The sequence below is a fragment of the Falco biarmicus genome, chromosome 4, assembly GCF_023638135.1.
Source record: "Falco biarmicus isolate bFalBia1 chromosome 4, bFalBia1.pri, whole genome shotgun sequence".
Taxonomy (NCBI): Eukaryota; Metazoa; Chordata; class Aves; order Falconiformes; family Falconidae; genus Falco; species Falco biarmicus.
This window is the reverse complement of record NC_079291.1, coordinates 68,935,035-68,952,544: the sequence shown is the minus strand read 5'-3', so window position 1 is coordinate 68,952,544 and position 17,510 is coordinate 68,935,035. Positions and strand designations below refer to the sequence as shown.

Below are 17,510 nucleotides of genomic sequence, written 5' to 3'. Positions count from 1 at the left end.
AAAATAAGACGAGAATAACCTGCCTGTTTAATAGGATATTGGAGGAAATAGCACTTGTTCTATTCTTGGCTTGTCCAATAAGCATCTCTATAATGGTGCATGATAAGTTCCTTACGCTGTTTGCTGATTATCTGCCTGATCTGCTTTCCAATTCAAGAGGGAGGTCTTTAGATAGATGACAGAGCTTTGAGTCATACCAACTTAGTCTCCTGTGGAAAGGCATTATCTTGTGCGAGCTCTGTTTCACACTTCGAAAAAATTGTGTTGTGTCGACCCCATGACACCTTTGTTCTGCATAATGTCTGTTTTGCCAGAAAATCAAAATGGTGTCTGCCAGTGAATGTTTTAACAGCTTCATTGCTCAAGTATTCAAGGAGAAGCTTCAATGGCACACAAAATGCAGCCAAGAGTAGGTAGTACCATGAATGGCTGCAGTTCCAGAAAAATCTGCTGTTGAGGGAGACGTGTTGCCTCACGAGTGTTTGAGTCAATGCATAGGATGCCTATGTAGGTGTTCTCAAGCTTTAATTCCACTCCATTTGTGTTGTGCTGGTTCTGCACTACAATCTGTCTGTGGACAGCGCAATTGGAAGGCAGTAGTAGACCCAATATTGCAAATGTTGACGTGCTATTCCCTGACTCACAGGAAATTTAAGTCGAGATTTTTTGAGTCTGGAGCAGTCTTTCTGCTTTAAAACCTGACCTGCTTCTCCCTCCCTGGCTTTTGTTTTTTCTCTGTTGTTACTGTAGATATTCTGGCAGTCCTGTTAACTGATGTACTGTTGCTCTTACAAGAAAAGGACCAAAAATACACATTTGCATCAGTGGTAAGTATTGTTCTCCTTGTTTAATACATTCACTTAGAGTATTTATGAAAGTGATAGTAATTACAGAAGAAATACAGGTAAGAGATGTCAGATACTTGTGGTAGGTTCAGAAGGAAAATTAAGTTAACAAACCAGACAACTATTATAGAATCACTTTTTCTGAAGTAATTCTGGTACACGTTGAATCCCTCCCACTATCTCTTAGTGCAAAATAGTGTTCCTTTGCGTCAGCTGGTTCTAGCTGCCATGTCTGCAGTTTTTTGATGCCCTGCACATGTTCTGAGGTTCACTGCTTCTCCTTTTCTGGTGCTGTGACTTTCCCTTTCGCTGAACTTTGTTAGGCTGCTATTTTATACAAGTCATGAACATACTAGAACTGTGCTTGGAAAGGGACTTGCCAATAAGGTCTGCTTCTGTTTGCTAATGTGCAGGGAAATAATTTTCCATTTCAGTTAGGGGCGTGGTAACCATGGTTACATAGCCTAAGATTTACTGGGGGCAGAGAACTTTCCTGAAGTAAATGTAATAAGTACTAAATGCAAATGTAATTACTGCAGCACTCTAGAACACTCAGAGGATTTGCTCGCTTTTCTAGGGCATTTCCACAGGTATCCTCAGAGTAGTTAATTGTGTACATTTTGTCCTGATGTAGTTCAGTTATGGCTGTAATAGAACCAGTAACAGAGAAACTATTTTATGTAATTGTTTTCTTGGGCATATTTTTTTCAAGACATTAACATTAAAGCTGAATTCTAATGGCAAAAGCTATTTTGGTGACCTCAGGGCTGTAAAAGCAACTGCTTTTCAAATTACCCTTCTTCTAATGCACAGAATATCGATGCTTTCATAAATCAGGATGGCTGCAAGTTGTTCCCTTTTGAATAGCATTAGGTAAATCTTTGAACAATAGTTAATTTTATGACATTGCCTCTGATAGACTAATTCTGCCCTGTTTTCCAAATAAACAAAAATCTGAGCTATGAGCAGAAGAGCAAGTTCACAGAGGGGAAGAACATACTGTTAATGTCCAGCATCTTGACTGTTGTACTTCTTCATAGATAAATCAAGCAAATGAGAGGAGCAAACGGATTTGCTAAGTGATTCTGTTTTTCCAGTGACCTCTGTTCATGGCTTGAATTGCAATACAGCTGCTCAAAGACGCTGGCAAAACCTGGTGTTCCTGCTGTCTGTTTCACAGTTCAATTTTCTTTTCATCCCTCTAGATTATGTTGTGAAGGTTCAGCAGTTACCAAAAGCCATTTTCTTCTTCTAGGAAGGCTCTTTCTAGGCTATGTATGTTGGACCTATGGTGTACGAAGCATAGATGGGTTTTTAGTAACTAATATCCCTTCTGTAAATTTGTTTTCATTGCAAAGGCTGACAGCTAAAGCAGTTAATCCTTAGTTATACAATAATTGTCACCTGGTTTTATTATTCACAGGACCTGGTGGCACACTGTAACACCTCTGTCTTATGTTTTTATTTCTTTTCTAATTTGCCAGCTTGGAACTTCTAACACTTCCTTTTGTTCTCTTCTTTCACTTCACATGTGTCATTAGGGTTGTTGTTTTCTGTTTCAAATTTTGGCTTTGCCTCTCTTTGATCAAAATTTTTGACCCTGTTCTTGACTTCTGGGACCCAGTGGGAGTCTTCAGGTCTTTAAATCAATATATGCTTTAATATTCAGTTACCAAGACCTCTTGTTTTTGAAAGGTACATTCTTCATTCCATGTTCTCATCTGTAGTTGATAAGTATAAAATGACGTCAAAGGTCACATGAAGAGGCCGTAGCAATAAAGTTACAGCATTGTGATGTTATGGCTCATGGTGGCCCTGTATAAGTAGGAAGACAGGGGGAACTGGGTAACACAAACCCTAAAGAACATATATAATGTAGTGCAATAAATTATATTTTGTTTTACAGGACTCTAAACCACCAGTTATCTCATTGCAAAAGTTGATTGTAAGAGAGGTAGCTAATGAGGAAAAGGCAATGTTCTTAATTAGTGCTTCCTTAAAAGGACCAGAAATGTATGAAATTCACACAAGCTCGAAAGAGGAGAGGAATTCCTGGATGGCACACATCCGTAGAGCTGTAGAAAGGTAAATTATGAATGAAAGCAGAAAGGCTTGATTTCTTGTTTGTCTGTCTTCTCTTTGCAGGACTCATAGGTGTAAACTTAAAATAAAAATCCATTTGACTCTCTTCAAATTTTCATTGTAAGACCAAAGCTTGCAAATCTGTTTGCGTTCTTTGGGAAGCCACTTATAAAGATGCAATAGAAACCAGCCAAAGACTTTATTCTGCTTTTTTTAAAAAACAAACGAAAAATTTAGTTGACTGATGTACAGTGCAACAGGGCTTTGGTTAAGGGAGGAATTTTGATACACAAAGGTAAACCACATCCTAGGCAAAAGCTTCAGGTTGAATCCTGAGATGCAAATCCAAATGTATATCTGTCTCCCCCTTTGAACAGCTGTCCTGATGAAGAAGGAGGAACATTTAATGAACCTGAAACAGAGAGGAGGCTGGCTGAAGCAAGAGCTGCTAAGTTAAAAGAATTTCAAGGTAATGACTTAGTTACATATTTCACAAACTGCTTCTCAGAATCATTTGTGATTTATGACTGTCTTATTCTTTTATCCCATGATATGATCAAGTTTCTCCTTCACAAGTCTTTCAGGGTAGTGCTATATAGAAATAGTAAGTTAAATATGTCTAATAAGCTTTGTATGCTCCATGAGTTTTCCCCTTAACTATTAATTATATCTTTGCATTTGATGCTGTAATCATAAAATGAATAATAATCTTCTAAACTGAACATTGTATGCTGACAGTGATTAGGAAGGCAGAACTGAGTTTGTTTCTTCCTTCAGAGCGTTTGAACATGAAAGATGACCTGATTATACAAAGTCTAACTGAGAAGCAACAGATTTATCTAGAAATGTATGAAATGAATGGGTTTGAAGACCATTCCCAAGGATCGCGATCTAGGCTACTTCTTCGGGGGGATATCTCAGAAAATCTGCAAGGAGAGGCGATTTTGAAGTCTGCAGTGACAGAAGGTAAATATAATGTGGGAAGGCGTATGCATTCACTCAGATGCAAGGGTGTGGATAAGCGTACAGGATCTCTAAGTACAGGTCCTGAAAATCATCCTGTAATAATGTAATACTTTTATGTAACGCTGTTCAGACTCTCTTATTCACAGAACTGGTCTGCAAGATACGTAGAGTGCACCTGTATTTATAAGTAGAGAACCTCCAAAGCTTGGATTTTTTTAATTTCAGGGATCAACCAGTGGAGTCTTAGGATGTCTCTATTTAGATGGGTAACTGAGTGCTCTAATAATACACCAATCCTGAAATATAATATTATATGAGGTTCATATATTAAAATAGCCTGTCTAAAGATAGTATACTTAGACAGAAAATAACGACAAACATAATTTTTATTTTGGAGACAAAAAAAGAAAACACAAACACTCAAGGCTTGATAATCTAACCTGCAGTCAAGGAAGAGGTCATCTTTATATGCACAATACGAAGAGTATGTCATAAAGAGCTAGTCACAAAGGAAAATTCATCTGTCTTGCAGGAAATCTCTCAAACTGCTTGATCTTTTAATGTAATTGATGGTTGAATATTTCTTTTTTACCTTGTTAGCATGATGCACTTGCCTCACTGCATAAGACATGGCTGTTTACATGGCATGTTCTCCTCTTTCCTAGCTGAAAACCTCCAGAACTTTATCTTCACTCACCTAGGCAGTGGATCCTGTCAGCCTGAAGATGGCTCTGGGTCAGGACTCCCCAGGAGAGCAGAGACCTTTGGAGGATATGACAGTAGTCCCTCAATTTCAAATAAAAGTAAGAAACAGACCATTCAGCATTCTTCTGAGCTTCTTAGCTCTTTACTGTGTTTCTCTGTACAGATAATGAAATAAGAACAATTAATTAAGTGAGGCTCTGATACAAGGAAGCTTCACCAGGCTCTGAAAGGAGGATAAGAGCAAATTTCTAGCATGAGGTATTAGCATGTTGTATCTTTTGCTTCTGATACCAACACTAGGGAGCAGAGTAGGCCTCTCTGTTAACACTGAGGGCGTTACCTTAACCCATACTTTTTAAATAACACAATTCCACACAGAATTCTAATTTTGTTAAAAATAAGCTTGACCTGAAAAGCTAGGGAATTTGATTTCAGCTGCCTGCTTTTATTATTGAATCGTAAAAACTTTTTTTCTACTTTCTTTTGTATCTGCACAGTCACTAAAGAGTTGCCAAAACCTTAGATAATATAAATTGCTCTTTTAGCACACATGATTTATCAGTTCATTAATTGAATGGAAACACTAGATACTATTTATCTCTATTTTTGCTTCATGCATTACTGAAAAATAAAATGATCTTTATTTCAGTGATTGTTAATCTGTAGAATACTTTCTGTTGTCTCTGAAAGGCTATATATGTATGTCATACCATAAGTGCTTTATACAGTATATTTATATTCCATCTCCCCCTACCTCCTTCCACGCTTCCAGTGGTGCTGCTTTGAATAGAATTTTTCTGCTAACAACTATTCCATGTTACGAGCTTGCATTTCTGGTAGCCACAGACGATCACTTTCATGCGTGCATTGTGGTTGCTTTGCTTAAAATACTATAACATAATCTGAACTCACTGTCACTCTATCTTAACCCACTCTCCTTCAGGTTTTATACTTTTTTGAGCAGTCCTACCTCATCACTGTCATCTGCTCTTCCATTTTGAATCATCATGGAGAAGCCATGCAGTTGCATATTGGCTCTAACTTCAAAGCCACAATTTTTTTCTGCTTTCTCTGTTGTGCAGTGAGTTGTCACAGGCCCTGTGCTGTTGTGAGCTATTCATCCTCCACTCTTCCCTCAGGTGGTGGTTTTAGGAAGAACAGTGGTGGTGACCAGAGACAGTGGGACTGGCGAGGCCCTGCACTAGGTTCAGATGTGCAGCTCCCTGACCTCCCTTCTGATGCAGAAGAAGGATTGCAAACCGTACGTTGGGCTTACGCATGATTTAAATGCATTTCCTCATGTTCCTCTTGATAAGAGTGGTGCAGGACACATCTTGCGAAGTTAAAAGTGGTAATAGCTGGTAGGGCTAGGCTGTAACAGAGTTGTGTCTGTCAAATTACTAGGCTCCATTAAGGATGTTTTGTGGGGCGAGTGGATAGCTTAACACTTGAGAGGCATGCTAATTGGGTTTCAGATTTGTTCATTTGATGCTGTACCATTAATGCTAGCTTTAATCACCATGCACCTGTTTCAGCCTGGCCTTTAAGTATTTTTGATGTGTGTCCTTCAGAGTATGGGAGCAATCTGTGCTCTGTCAGTAAATCTGTTCCCTCCTGAGACGAACCCTTCCAACTTGTTCTGGCAGCACTACCAATGCCCGACAAGTGTCTCAAGCACAGATGTTGGTTTTGTCTTTTTTACAGAGTGATGTAACAAGGCTGGATGACAGCAGTGGTTTTCAGCTGACCATAGAGTCTCAGGTACATTACTTCTGCTGTTACAAAATTGAATGGCAAATAGCCATATTATAGCATGCAAAAACAAAACAAACAAAAAAAACCCCAAAACAAAACCACCACCAAAAATCTTAGTATCTTTAATATCTATGGAACCACAGGCACATTAACATCCTTTACCTCATGATTCAATGCATTATTAACTCCCTGTCCATGGCAGGGGCGTTTGAACTAGGTGATTTTTAAGGTCCCTTCCAACTCAAACCATTCTATGATTCTATGATTATGAATACAGAGATAAAATGCCCATTAGAGAACAAAGCCGGGCTCTGGGTATGTAGACAAGCATTTCAAAGAGCTGGCTTCGCAGCTCACTGACAAAACTTGCCTCTTGAGTTTCCCGTGAGTGCTATACCTGCGTAGTGATTCAGTGCTGGAGCATGGGAGGAAGTTATCATTAAGTAGCGCATGTGAAGAAAACTGATGATGAAGATTGCACGCTGTAATCCCAGTGATATTTGCTGGGCACTGATTCACATCTGCGCAAGGACTAATACACTGAAATTCACTGTGCCTGCATATTGCTCTGTTGGCTGTTCCTGTGTTAGAGTACTCTTGTAACCATGCACCCATTGTGTGTGGGTTTGTACACATACCGTTTACATTCACTGCTTAAAAATAATAAAGTCATGCATCAAAGCAGAGCTCTCTTCAAGTGTCTAATGTCTGTCTTTCTTCCCCCTGCCTCCCCTCCTCTTCAGCTTGTCCAAAGGATACAAACGCTGTTACAGTTGCTCTTCAGTCTTCAGGTAAACCACTATTTATTATCCAAGAGGTTTGTTAGGTATTAATTGTAATCAAATTTATGCAGGTGTTGAGAGGAGCTACCTTGAAAACATCCCCTAAAGCTAGAGTGAGCTGCAGATTTTAAGACCTGAGACTCAAGGAAACAAACATTGTGTCCGGTATTTTGAAGGAAGTGTTAGATCTGTTGTCTTAAGTAATTTTTTCTTTTTTCCTACTTGCTTAAATGCTGTTCTTTTGCTACTTTGAGCTCCATCTGCTCTCTGTGCACGTTTCGTCTTTAAATTGTTGTTGATATACACATGTGTATGTATTAGTTGTTTTTACTATAATCTTGTAGTCAGCAATATTTTGACTGATTGGATTCAGAGTAAGAATTCTAGGTGCAAGTAATTAATTTTGATACACATAAGTGTAACTTACTTGCTTAGCCATCTTCAGTATCGTGTTAGTCACAATGGGCTGTACAAGCTGGAAGTTTGATCTGCTCATGAAGACAAAAGTCTCTGTGATCTAACCTGGTAGATGGCATTGTCTTTTGTTTAGCTGTGCATGTTTTTTGAACCCATATGCCTTATGCCGAACATCTTATTTCCCCTCCAGGCAGTGATATCTCAGCAGGATAGCTACATTGAGCTGCAGCGTGCCACCATGGTAGACCGGGAGAAGCAGTATCGACTGCAGTCTACACGAGGCAATCTGCTGCTAGAGCAGGAGAAACAGCGGAACTTTGAAAAACAGAGAGAAGAACTGATGAATGTACAGAAACTTCAGAACCAGCTGAAGCTGGAGCAGCAACGCCTGGAACGGGAAAGAAGTCGGCAGCAGAGGGAATTTGAAAGCACAGAAGCTTGGCTGCAGGAGCGTGAAGAGGAGACTCGGCAACTGAGAGAGAAGTTGAATCAGGAGAGGGAAGAACTCGAGAGGCAGCGAGAGGCCTATCAGCATGACCTGGAGAGACTGCGGGAAGCTCAGAGAGCGGTCGAGAAAGAGAAGGAGCGTCTAGATCAGCTAAGGAAGCTGAAGAAGCAGAACACAGTGTCAGGCACGTTCTCCCCAGAAATGGGACAGGTGAGGAATTAATTTTCTTGGAGTTTTACTTCTGTTACCCTGCTTGCTTCTGAACAACGGTTGTCCTTTTTCCGGCACTACTACATGTTTTCTTTTCACTGGGCTCCTTGAACCATCATCTGAAATAGCTGGTGATGGCTACTGTCAGAGAGATCGGAGCTTGGCAGTTCCCCAGTGTCTGTGAAATTCCACCCAGACATTTTGTAAAGAGAGTACTTTTTTAAAAAACATAGAAACAGAGAATGGGGGGGGGTTAATGTGGCTGACTGAGGATTATTTTTTTTTAAATACAGGAACTGCCCTATTGCAAACAATTGATTGCAGAAGATGTGCTACATTGACAGCATTTTGTACAGTTGACTTCTAAAAACATTTCTTGTGTTTGAAAATAGGAATTTTGGGGTCTGATTAAATTGGTCATTCGTTACTGTCTGAAAGTCCTGCTTTCTGTCCGTCCTGTCATCACCTAGTATTGTCTGCTCCTGCACTCCTTTGCCAGGTGCAGTATTAAGCAGTCTGGAGCTGCTGAGGTTCTTTTCAGTGTTCAAGGTCTTACAATCTTGCTTTTCCTTCTGTTTTCCAGCATGCTTTAGGCTTAGTTTAACCTGTCATATTTTTCACTAGAAAGTGCGTTGTGCTCTCAGGGCTGAGGGTGGTCTCTCCTTGTATCTGAGAGGGTGAAGATACCTGTTTGACCTAGAATGATTTTTTCCTCACATAGAACCAGATGCTAAGTCATTCTGTCAGCTTCAATGGAGAAGGGTTGGAACCATCTCTCCCCATCTTGAAATCTTCTGTGAGAGTGAGCGTCTCCGGGATGGATTACCTGGAACGGCCAGACTTGGTTCGCAGGGACAGTACCACCCTGGAGAATCGTCCAGTTCTTGCATTGAAGAATGAAGTGCCAATACATCTTCTGAGTGCAACTAACCAGATACAGAAACCAGCTGCAGTCCAGCAGCAGATTCCTACTAAACTGGCCACTTTTGTAAAAGGAAGCAAAGAGAAAGGTGGGAAGAACAAAGCATCTCATAGGACAGACAGTTCAGGTAAGTGTATTTAAATGCATTTCTAATCTTTACCAGCATCACAGGGAGAAAGAATGCTGCCATTTAAACCTCTGGCTACCCCTGTGGAACCCAGAAATTAATATGCTACAAATTGTTAGTGTGATTACTGCAGTCAGTAGACTCTTAAAATCTTGAAGTTAGGAGTTCCATGTGTATACTCTATAAATTGGAAATACAGCCCAAAGGGATAATGTGGACAATGGAGTTCTGTAATCCAACGGGACAGAATGGTGATGAGAGGTTGTAAATCTGGATGTAAAATCCTCTTGCCTAACTGTAGTGTTAAAGGAAAACGGTGCAGCGGGAAGCTTGTTCTGCATGAGCAAAATGTTTTGAGGCTGGCTTACCCTTTTCTCACTATCTGTCCGGAGTTGTAACAACATTGAAGGCGATGCCTTTCTTAGCACCAGTCAGTCATTAAATACAGATTTCCAGGCCAGAATTGAGGTGTAGTCCATGTTGTAGAGTTCAAAAGGGCTAATTTTGTCACAAATAGAAGCAAGTAAAAATACAGTCATGCTGTCATGATGTAATTTCTGCTGCTAACTGCTAGGTACTAAAGTAGTGATCTTTGCCAATGACAGATGCAGTAAAAACCATTTTTTCTCTACCGCTTAAAATAGCCTTACTGCCATCTTAGGAGAATGACTAATTTTAAGTTACAAAACTATCTTTTTAGCTTTGTGTAGGGTTCAGACTTGGCAGGCTTACCCATCACTCGAGCCTATGCTACGACAGCAGCCTCAGGGCCAAACCTGGCTCAGGAAGGGAGGGGGAAAGTCTTTCGCTTACTGTAGCAATGTCTGTCTCTGTTGTGCCTAAAGTTTAGTACATTTGCAAACTTGCTTATGTTTTTGCACATAAATGAAGCCTCATAGGATCTTACCCTGAATACCAGATGCTGTTAAATGGGAAAATAAAGCTCTAATACCACATCTCCCCAAGTTTATTTTTAATAGCTCTTACATAATGATCTCTGTAGTGGAAATTTACTTAATGGTGTTTTTCTGTAATTTATGTGAAAGATATAAAACACAAATATATTGGTCTCTATTCTCTCGTGAGCATTAGTGGCGTGCATGCTTGTTACGCCTGTCTGCAGATCTTGCAGTAAAATAGAACAAGACTTTCTGCACCAGAGGCAAAATACTGTGTATTGAATTTGGGTTTTGTGATGTGTAAGGAATGTGTACTGAGAGGAGTTCTTTGGATCCAGAGTAACTGTTTAATGAATTGCTTTTATTGTTGAAATTAAGAAACTGAGAGGCTGTAACACCAGAATTAATGTACTGTGCTGCTGAGCAGCTGTGAAATGGAGAGCACAGAGAGAAGTTCATCACAGTCCTGTGTGTTAAAAGTAGCACAGATAGCCGTTGCTATTTGAATGCTAGGGACAAAGATATTTTTTTCCCCTCTTCTGTGCTTTGTAATACTAGGTTTTAAATCTGTGATTGTCAGGGCCTGCTAGTAACTGAATTAGAAGTCCTCAAGGAGAGGAGAGAGAAAGTATTAATGGTCTAAACAGCTGAAGAGAAAATTTAAGTAACTTGCAAGAGAAGCACCAGCTCTGTGTGGTATAGCAGCTTCCTTGGATATGTAAAATTTTCAGTACAGTGGGCCCCAGCATGAAATAGTGAAATTGGTGAATTACTGCTAGCCTCAAATACTGATTGGTAAAATATTTTCTTTAGCATCTGTTGATCAGAAGCAGCTACTTCCCCCGAGGCTTGTTGGACGAGAGGAGGGTGTCCTGAGAGGCAGGCGATCAGCAAGTCCAGTTCTCCCAAGCAGCCAGACCACTGCATTCCAGCCAGGTATGTCTTGCCCAACTTGCATGCTTATGGAAATGCATGTCTCTGTGCAGTGTCATGAATATGTCTTCTTCCATTTTTTTCTATAGAATTGTATGGCCCTACAGATGCTCAGCCGGAAGCACTTTCATCTGCCTCAGCGAACCTGTTCAAACCCAGTAACGTTAACGTTCAGACCCTGGTGACCCCTCAGCCGAGTCTGTTAAATGTGCAAGATGATACCAGCAAAGAAGATGTAATTTTCTTCTAATTCTTTCCATTTAAAGATTCATCTTCTGACTTACTGTTTCAAGAACTCAGGCCCCAGTGTGCAACGTGACACAGACCTGACATGGATGTCTTTTCATCCCTGCCCTGTTACTACTAGCAAGGACCAGACCAGGATTACCATTCTACTTTGTTGGCTTTTCTGCCAGCAGGTCAGAATGAGGACACAGTAGTAACAATTTGCTTTAAAATTCTCCAGACGTGGAAATGTATTGACACATGGCATGGGTATATAAATTCAGAGCATATCAAAATGCTGCCGTTTATTGTAATGTGCTCTTTTTGGAGAATGTACACTCTTCGTGGGCACCATCTTGTACATTGTTATATTGGTTGAACTGCCCAGATTTTTATGTAAAAATTTTAGTAGTAGGCCCAAAAATGGCTGCAAATTTTTAAAACCATTTTCACAGGTAAACGGTCAGTAATGGGTAATGCTAATAGTGTGTTGATAACTAGTTGACTAGTAAGCCAGTCTCCTTACAGCCAGGCGTGACAGATGTTGTGATACCGGCTCAGAGAAGCTAGACTAATCTGTCTGTTTCTTTAGTGAATTCAGTGGAGGACATGCTCAGTGGCGAGGTACAGTGGAAGAGAGAAGGTAAGCTTCTTTACAGAGTCTTCAAGGGTCAGGAGCTCCACCTGCTTGTGGATGAGAAGGGCTGGACATGTGAGAATATACAGCGGTAATGAAGAGCTGGACTAAATGCACATTTCATTGGCCATTAGCTTGCAGGGATACCTGTCTCCTTGGAGACACTGGGTTGCTCTTCATGTTAGTGACAGCAGTACGGGTTCCCAAGCAAAACTCGTGAGCTGGTTCAGAATGGGCTTAGAGACTTAGATTTTATTCTTTGCTGAAGACATGTATAAGAAACATTTGAATACAGTAATTTATTGTCTTGTTTAATCCTAAGTTTTCTGCATCTTTTGTTTGTTAACTTGTTGGGACTTTACTCCAAGTACTAGGAAGATATCAAAGCTGCTGTTACTGCAGAGACTTCTCTGCAGCACTGTGTTAGGAATGAAGGGAATCAGAACTATTTGGTTTTAAAATTGGAAAAAAAAGAAAAAAAAAAAGAAATACTAAAAAAAAAAAAAATACTCCTGGCTAAAACCTGTGCTGGTTTAGCTGCTTATAGCTAAACCAGCTTTGATACCTCTTGTTAAATGGGTCAGTTCTTAATCATGGAATGGTGATGACATTAAGTGTTCTGAGCAAAAGGCATTATTTCTCTTTGTAGTAATTTGCACAGTCATTTTGTTGTGTTGTATTACTTCACTCTGTATCTCAGCTCTTTATTACACACATCGCCTAAGGATGTGTATTCCAATATATGTTGAATGTGACCAGTCAGATATATTGTGCACAGGAGAGATTTTTTAGAGGGTTTTATTACAGAATTAAAGGAATCAGTATCTCAGAGCTTAAAAACCTGGGTTAATACTTTTCAGAACACGATTGAGAATATATTTTTTCTGTATCTTTAACTCTGGTTTAAAGTGATTTTTAGCACCAGTGAATGGAATGCCTAGTCAGTTCTCCATCCAGTCATGTGGGAATGACATCGAATGGCAATGTGTCAGTCTCCTTAAATCACTGATGCTGTCTCAGCAGTTAGGCCCTATGTGACATTAGTAAAATTCTTTAAGGCCTTAACTTCACTTTGCTTGAAAGTATTTTTAAATATTTCTGTAGTGCAGGAAACATTATAAATTTTCAGCAAAAAATACAGCGGTTATTTTCAAGTGGTGATAATGTGGGTTATTGTGTTCAGAGAAGAAATAGAGAAATCTAAATTTAGTAGTCAGTGTGAGGGGAAAGATAAGCTAGAAAATACTGAATTGGTCTTAGGGAGCAAGCACTCCTTGCTGTAACACTTGTTGGATTTAAGGGGTTTTTTCTTCACTGAGTGATGCTGGTATAAACCTGAAGCAATGGCACTGAATTCAAGGAGAGGGAACTCCAAACCATCTGGCTTCTTACCACACTGGTGATACTCCCCCACCTCCGAGCAAATTATTGCTCTGAAATTAGACATGATTAACTGTCATACCAAAGGACTGCTTGGTAAATCATCAGCACTGCAGAATTTACACAGATTATCAGCGGCTAGATTTGCAGAAAACAGTGTAGGGAACATAATGATTTTTGCATTGTTATGATACGATGTTGATGATGGTTAGAACATGGTTCTACCCTGGATTCATTTTTTGCATTCCTTAAAAGCTAGGTTGGAAAGGAGGGGAATTCTTCTTAAAATGAATGTAACTTCTGATTAAGCCAGCTTGTGAGATCCAGCAGCTCTGTAGGACTGATTTTTGAGCTGGTTGATGGGGAGACTCCAGTCATCTCTGACACCCATGCAATTTCTACTGTAAACATTCTGTGCATTCTGCTGTTTCACTGTACATTCTCTCCTTTGTGCTGTGGTTGGGGCCACTCCTAGTGTAAACTATGATCCTGTTGCCTTAAATTACCAGGTTTTTAGAAGGAAAGCTAAGTTGCATCAGTGGAGTTAAACCACCTCAACCAAAGAGAGATGTCTCTGTTTGGGTATTGGAAAAAAAAATTTTTTGAAACATTTATTTAGCTTAATTTTGTGTCTGTCCTAAAGTATGGGACAGAGTGTTCTATGGACTGAAGAGGTTGGTTTGGCTACTGTCGTCTTCTTCTTCTTCTGTGCAATGAATGAACTTAGATACAAAACAGTGACATCTAGAAAATAAAGTCTGCAGCAAGGCCTCATTTCTTTTAATGTTTTAATTAAAACATAATTGTTTTAATACTCAGTCAGCAGTGCTTCAAATAAGTTACGGCTGTTAGCAAATGGATCCAGGACTGTTACAGGCTAGGCTGTTGGTTCAACACCCCAAGAGCTCCTTGAAATATGGGTTTTCAATCTGTAACTGGGAAATTACCTTGAAAGTCATTATTTGTCCTCAATACACATGTCTAGCTGCAGCTAGCTTTATGAAGACTGTTTTCACCTGGAACAGGGACTGCATCTTCTTTCACTTGGGTCAAAATCATTGAAGTGCCATACTAGGTATTCATGTGGCATCCTGTTCAGTACCATACCCAGCTTGGAGAAGGTTGTAGAATTAGCGAATTCTGTGATATCTTATTGCTAGTGCAGCATTTACCACACCAGAGTATGGTAAAATTATTTGTAGAAGACTGAGGGGAAGATGAATAACGGGTCATCGCTTCTGCAAAACTGAGTCTGTGAAGCTGTTATCAGATTACTCCAGCTGAGTGAGCTAGTTTTGGACTCTACTCAAATCTCGTTCCTAGAAAAATAACTCTTCTAGGTGAAGTCGTTTGCAAAATACTGCTGTGTCCTGGGCTAAGTAACCTGCTGTTGATTCAGAGTCATATCCTTTCCATTTGACTTTTTGATTACTTCAGATAAAGATTCCTTTTAAGTGATACCTGAGGATTAGACAGTTCAAAATTCTGTGCCTCCCAGGTGCCTTTTGGCTTCTTTCTGAGCTGGGGTGTGGAAGAAAGCACGAGCTTTGAACTGCCACCTTCTTTGCTTTGTGTCACAGCCTTAAAATTATTGTCATGTTTGTCCTTCAATATTGTGATGTTGCAATGTAGAGGCTGTCTCTGTGGTTCTGATTTTCCATTTTAACTGGTGTAAAGGATGCTTCCTCTTTCCCTTCCCATCTGGAATATGGTCATTTTGTATTTCAGACTGAGGATCCCTCCATGTTCACTAGTACTGAGCACATCTGCCCTGTGTGCACTGTAAATGCTTTCCTAGTTTCTAACTGTGCTATCTGTGGATTGTAGTTGTGGCATGTCCCACAAATTGAGATTGCTAATCATTTCCCAGTGTGAGGCAGAAGAATTGGTATTTCTAGAGACGCTTGCTCATCAAGGTAATATCATTTGTGCAAAGGTAGGAGTAATTCTAAATTATTTGCGGACAGTTTTGTCTTTCTGAGTAATAGTCAGATGATCCTGTGTACATGGAACTTGGTGTTTGTCATTTGCATTTACAATGGAAGTTGAAACTTAAACTGGGAAAGGGTTAAAAATACATACTTCATTTCACTTCTACTTTGAACTTTTCAGAACAGGAGCTCAGGCTCCCCGGTGCTGCTCAGTGGAGACCCTGTGTGTTGTACCCCTGTGCAAGGGAATTTGGAGCGTTTTGTTGTCTTCCCCAGCAGTTCTCGCATTTACAAGAAAATAATCTTGACGCCAGGGTACGTGTGTGCTATCCTTGCCTGGCGTTCTTGCTGAATAGGTAAAAGACAAGCCTTCTCCCCTGCTCTCTCTTTTGAGGCCAGACCCAATGACTTTGTAACCACTGGCGGCTCTTTATCATTTACCGTCAGTGTGTGCTTCATCAAATACCATTTGTGTGAGCTCTGGTTCATAACATTTGTGCCATGTTTATAAATCAGTTTTTTATATTTTTGTACTGAAATAAATTGGAGCACTTTAGAAATGTTTATTTCAAATTCCATTTCTGTGTGTGTATCTGGAAGGAAATCTCTCATGGAGGTAGATCCCAGCATAACTGCGTGCATCTCACTTGGAGCTGTGAACTCTCTTGATGCTCTTTAGTCTTAGGTCTGGTTTCTAGGCCCACCTTGCACTGTAAAGGTTTAATAAATAATCATGGTCCATGGTTAAATTGACCATTTTGTTGGGGAAGAGTTTGGTTTTGTTTTTTGTTAGGGTGTAAACACTGTAAATAATTCCTTTACTGTTCATACTGCAGTAGCAACATCTTTGTAGTCTTTATTTTATTTGTAAAGTTGATGGTTAAATGTTAATATTATGTTGAACTGTGCACTCTTGATTAATTGTAAACTTGATCTTAGCACACCAAATGATGATTTTTACAATGATTGCAATGTTTCTCCACTGAAGGATTTTCAGAGCTGCAATAGGACTGAAACCAACTTCTAGCAATAAAAAAAGAACACTTAAAAACTGACTGCCTTTATATCTTTTTTTTTTAAAAAAATTATTATTATTTTCTGTTTGAACTAAATCTCAAGGCAGCAGCCACTTCTCATGTGCTGCTCGTTTTCTACCTTGGACAGAAATAACGTGCCATGTGAACAACACTCCGATGGTTTTCCAAAGGAGAGGAATGGAGCATAGGAGGTGTTAAGTGGAGGATGCTAATAGCTGCAGACCTTGCCAGTGAGGTGAGCACCTAGGAAGAAATCAGCTGGTCTCAAAATGTTTGAACTCGGCATGCTAGCAAGAGAGTGAACCTAACAAATTTGCTTGTAATTAGCAAGTAGGTACTTTGCATGGTGCCAGTCTGAGACATGCCTGGCTCTGTCCCAGACAGTATCAGTTCCTATTTGGAACAAGTATAACAAAAATAGAAACTTTCTCTGTAGTGCTTGTGCCAGTTTGGCAGCCCTCGCTCCCTACACCATCCCATAGCCTCTGGCTGGTACAGTGCTTCCCAGCTCCAGAGTCAGCAAGTTGCGTTTCCTGGTAAAATCCCCACTCCGAGGAAGCCCAAAAGCTGTAACCTTAAATAATTTCTAGAGATTAGAACAGATGCAAAACTGGGGAGAAAGGAGGAGAACTGGGACTTGGGTCGGTGCTCTCTAAAGGAAGAGGGATGATGTTTGTCATCAGAATCCGGGGCTGTAGTCAGTGCTGAGGAAAACCCTCACCTGGTGTTGGATGACAGTGCCAGTGGCGCAGCCTGGGAATCACACAGTGATAAGGCTTTGTCTATCAAAGAATCTTTGGAGGACCCAGGTTCTTTGTGTACAGGAGTCGGCAGGGTACAGTCTGCATTTGTCAGTCTCTGAAGTGCAGTTGACATCTGGGTTGTGGCACAAACTGGAACTTAAGTGGAAAACCAGAAGTTTTTCTGTTTTTCCTGATGTATGTAAATAATTGAAAACTTACAGGCACACCAGTGTTTAAAATAAGACTTGAGCTTTATGGGGAGTAACAGACTGATGTGTTAGCGCATGAAGTTTTAAAGTGTGTGTGTATAAGCTATTGCTTGCAATTCCTTTACGGCAATATTTCTTACTGTCTGCTTCTGCTCTGTTCGGCTTGCAGGGAGCTCGGCTGCCGCGGCCGCTGGAGGTCAGTGCCCCCGTGCGCTTTCAGACCTTGCTGTCTGCTGCTAGAGCAAGGCAAGTCATGT

The 17,510-nt window shown here is 40.2% G+C and overlaps 1 protein-coding gene across 3 annotated transcripts in view; it reads left to right on the top strand.

Moving 5' to 3' along the window:
* The window catches only part of ARHGEF18 (Rho/Rac guanine nucleotide exchange factor 18), a 50,139-nt gene extending 33,820 nt beyond the window's left edge, over positions 1-16,319 (top strand). For all 3 annotated transcript variants that reach the window (XM_056335398.1, XM_056335396.1, XM_056335395.1), the window contains 12 exons: positions 751-827; positions 2,752-2,930; positions 3,305-3,396; positions 3,705-3,893; positions 4,559-4,696; positions 5,738-5,859; positions 6,303-6,359; positions 7,097-7,144; positions 7,743-8,210; positions 8,932-9,259; positions 10,972-11,094; positions 11,181-16,319. In XM_056335398.1, coding sequence (XP_056191373.1) covers positions 751-827; positions 2,752-2,930; positions 3,305-3,396; positions 3,705-3,893; positions 4,559-4,696; positions 5,738-5,859; positions 6,303-6,359; positions 7,097-7,144; positions 7,743-8,210; positions 8,932-9,259; positions 10,972-11,094; positions 11,181-11,341 — 1,982 coding nt within the window. In that variant the 3' untranslated portion in view covers positions 11,342-16,319. The remainder of the gene's footprint in view (positions 1-750; positions 828-2,751; positions 2,931-3,304; positions 3,397-3,704; positions 3,894-4,558; positions 4,697-5,737; positions 5,860-6,302; positions 6,360-7,096; positions 7,145-7,742; positions 8,211-8,931; positions 9,260-10,971; positions 11,095-11,180) is intronic.
* The last annotated feature ends 1,191 nt before the right edge of the window (positions 16,320-17,510 follow it).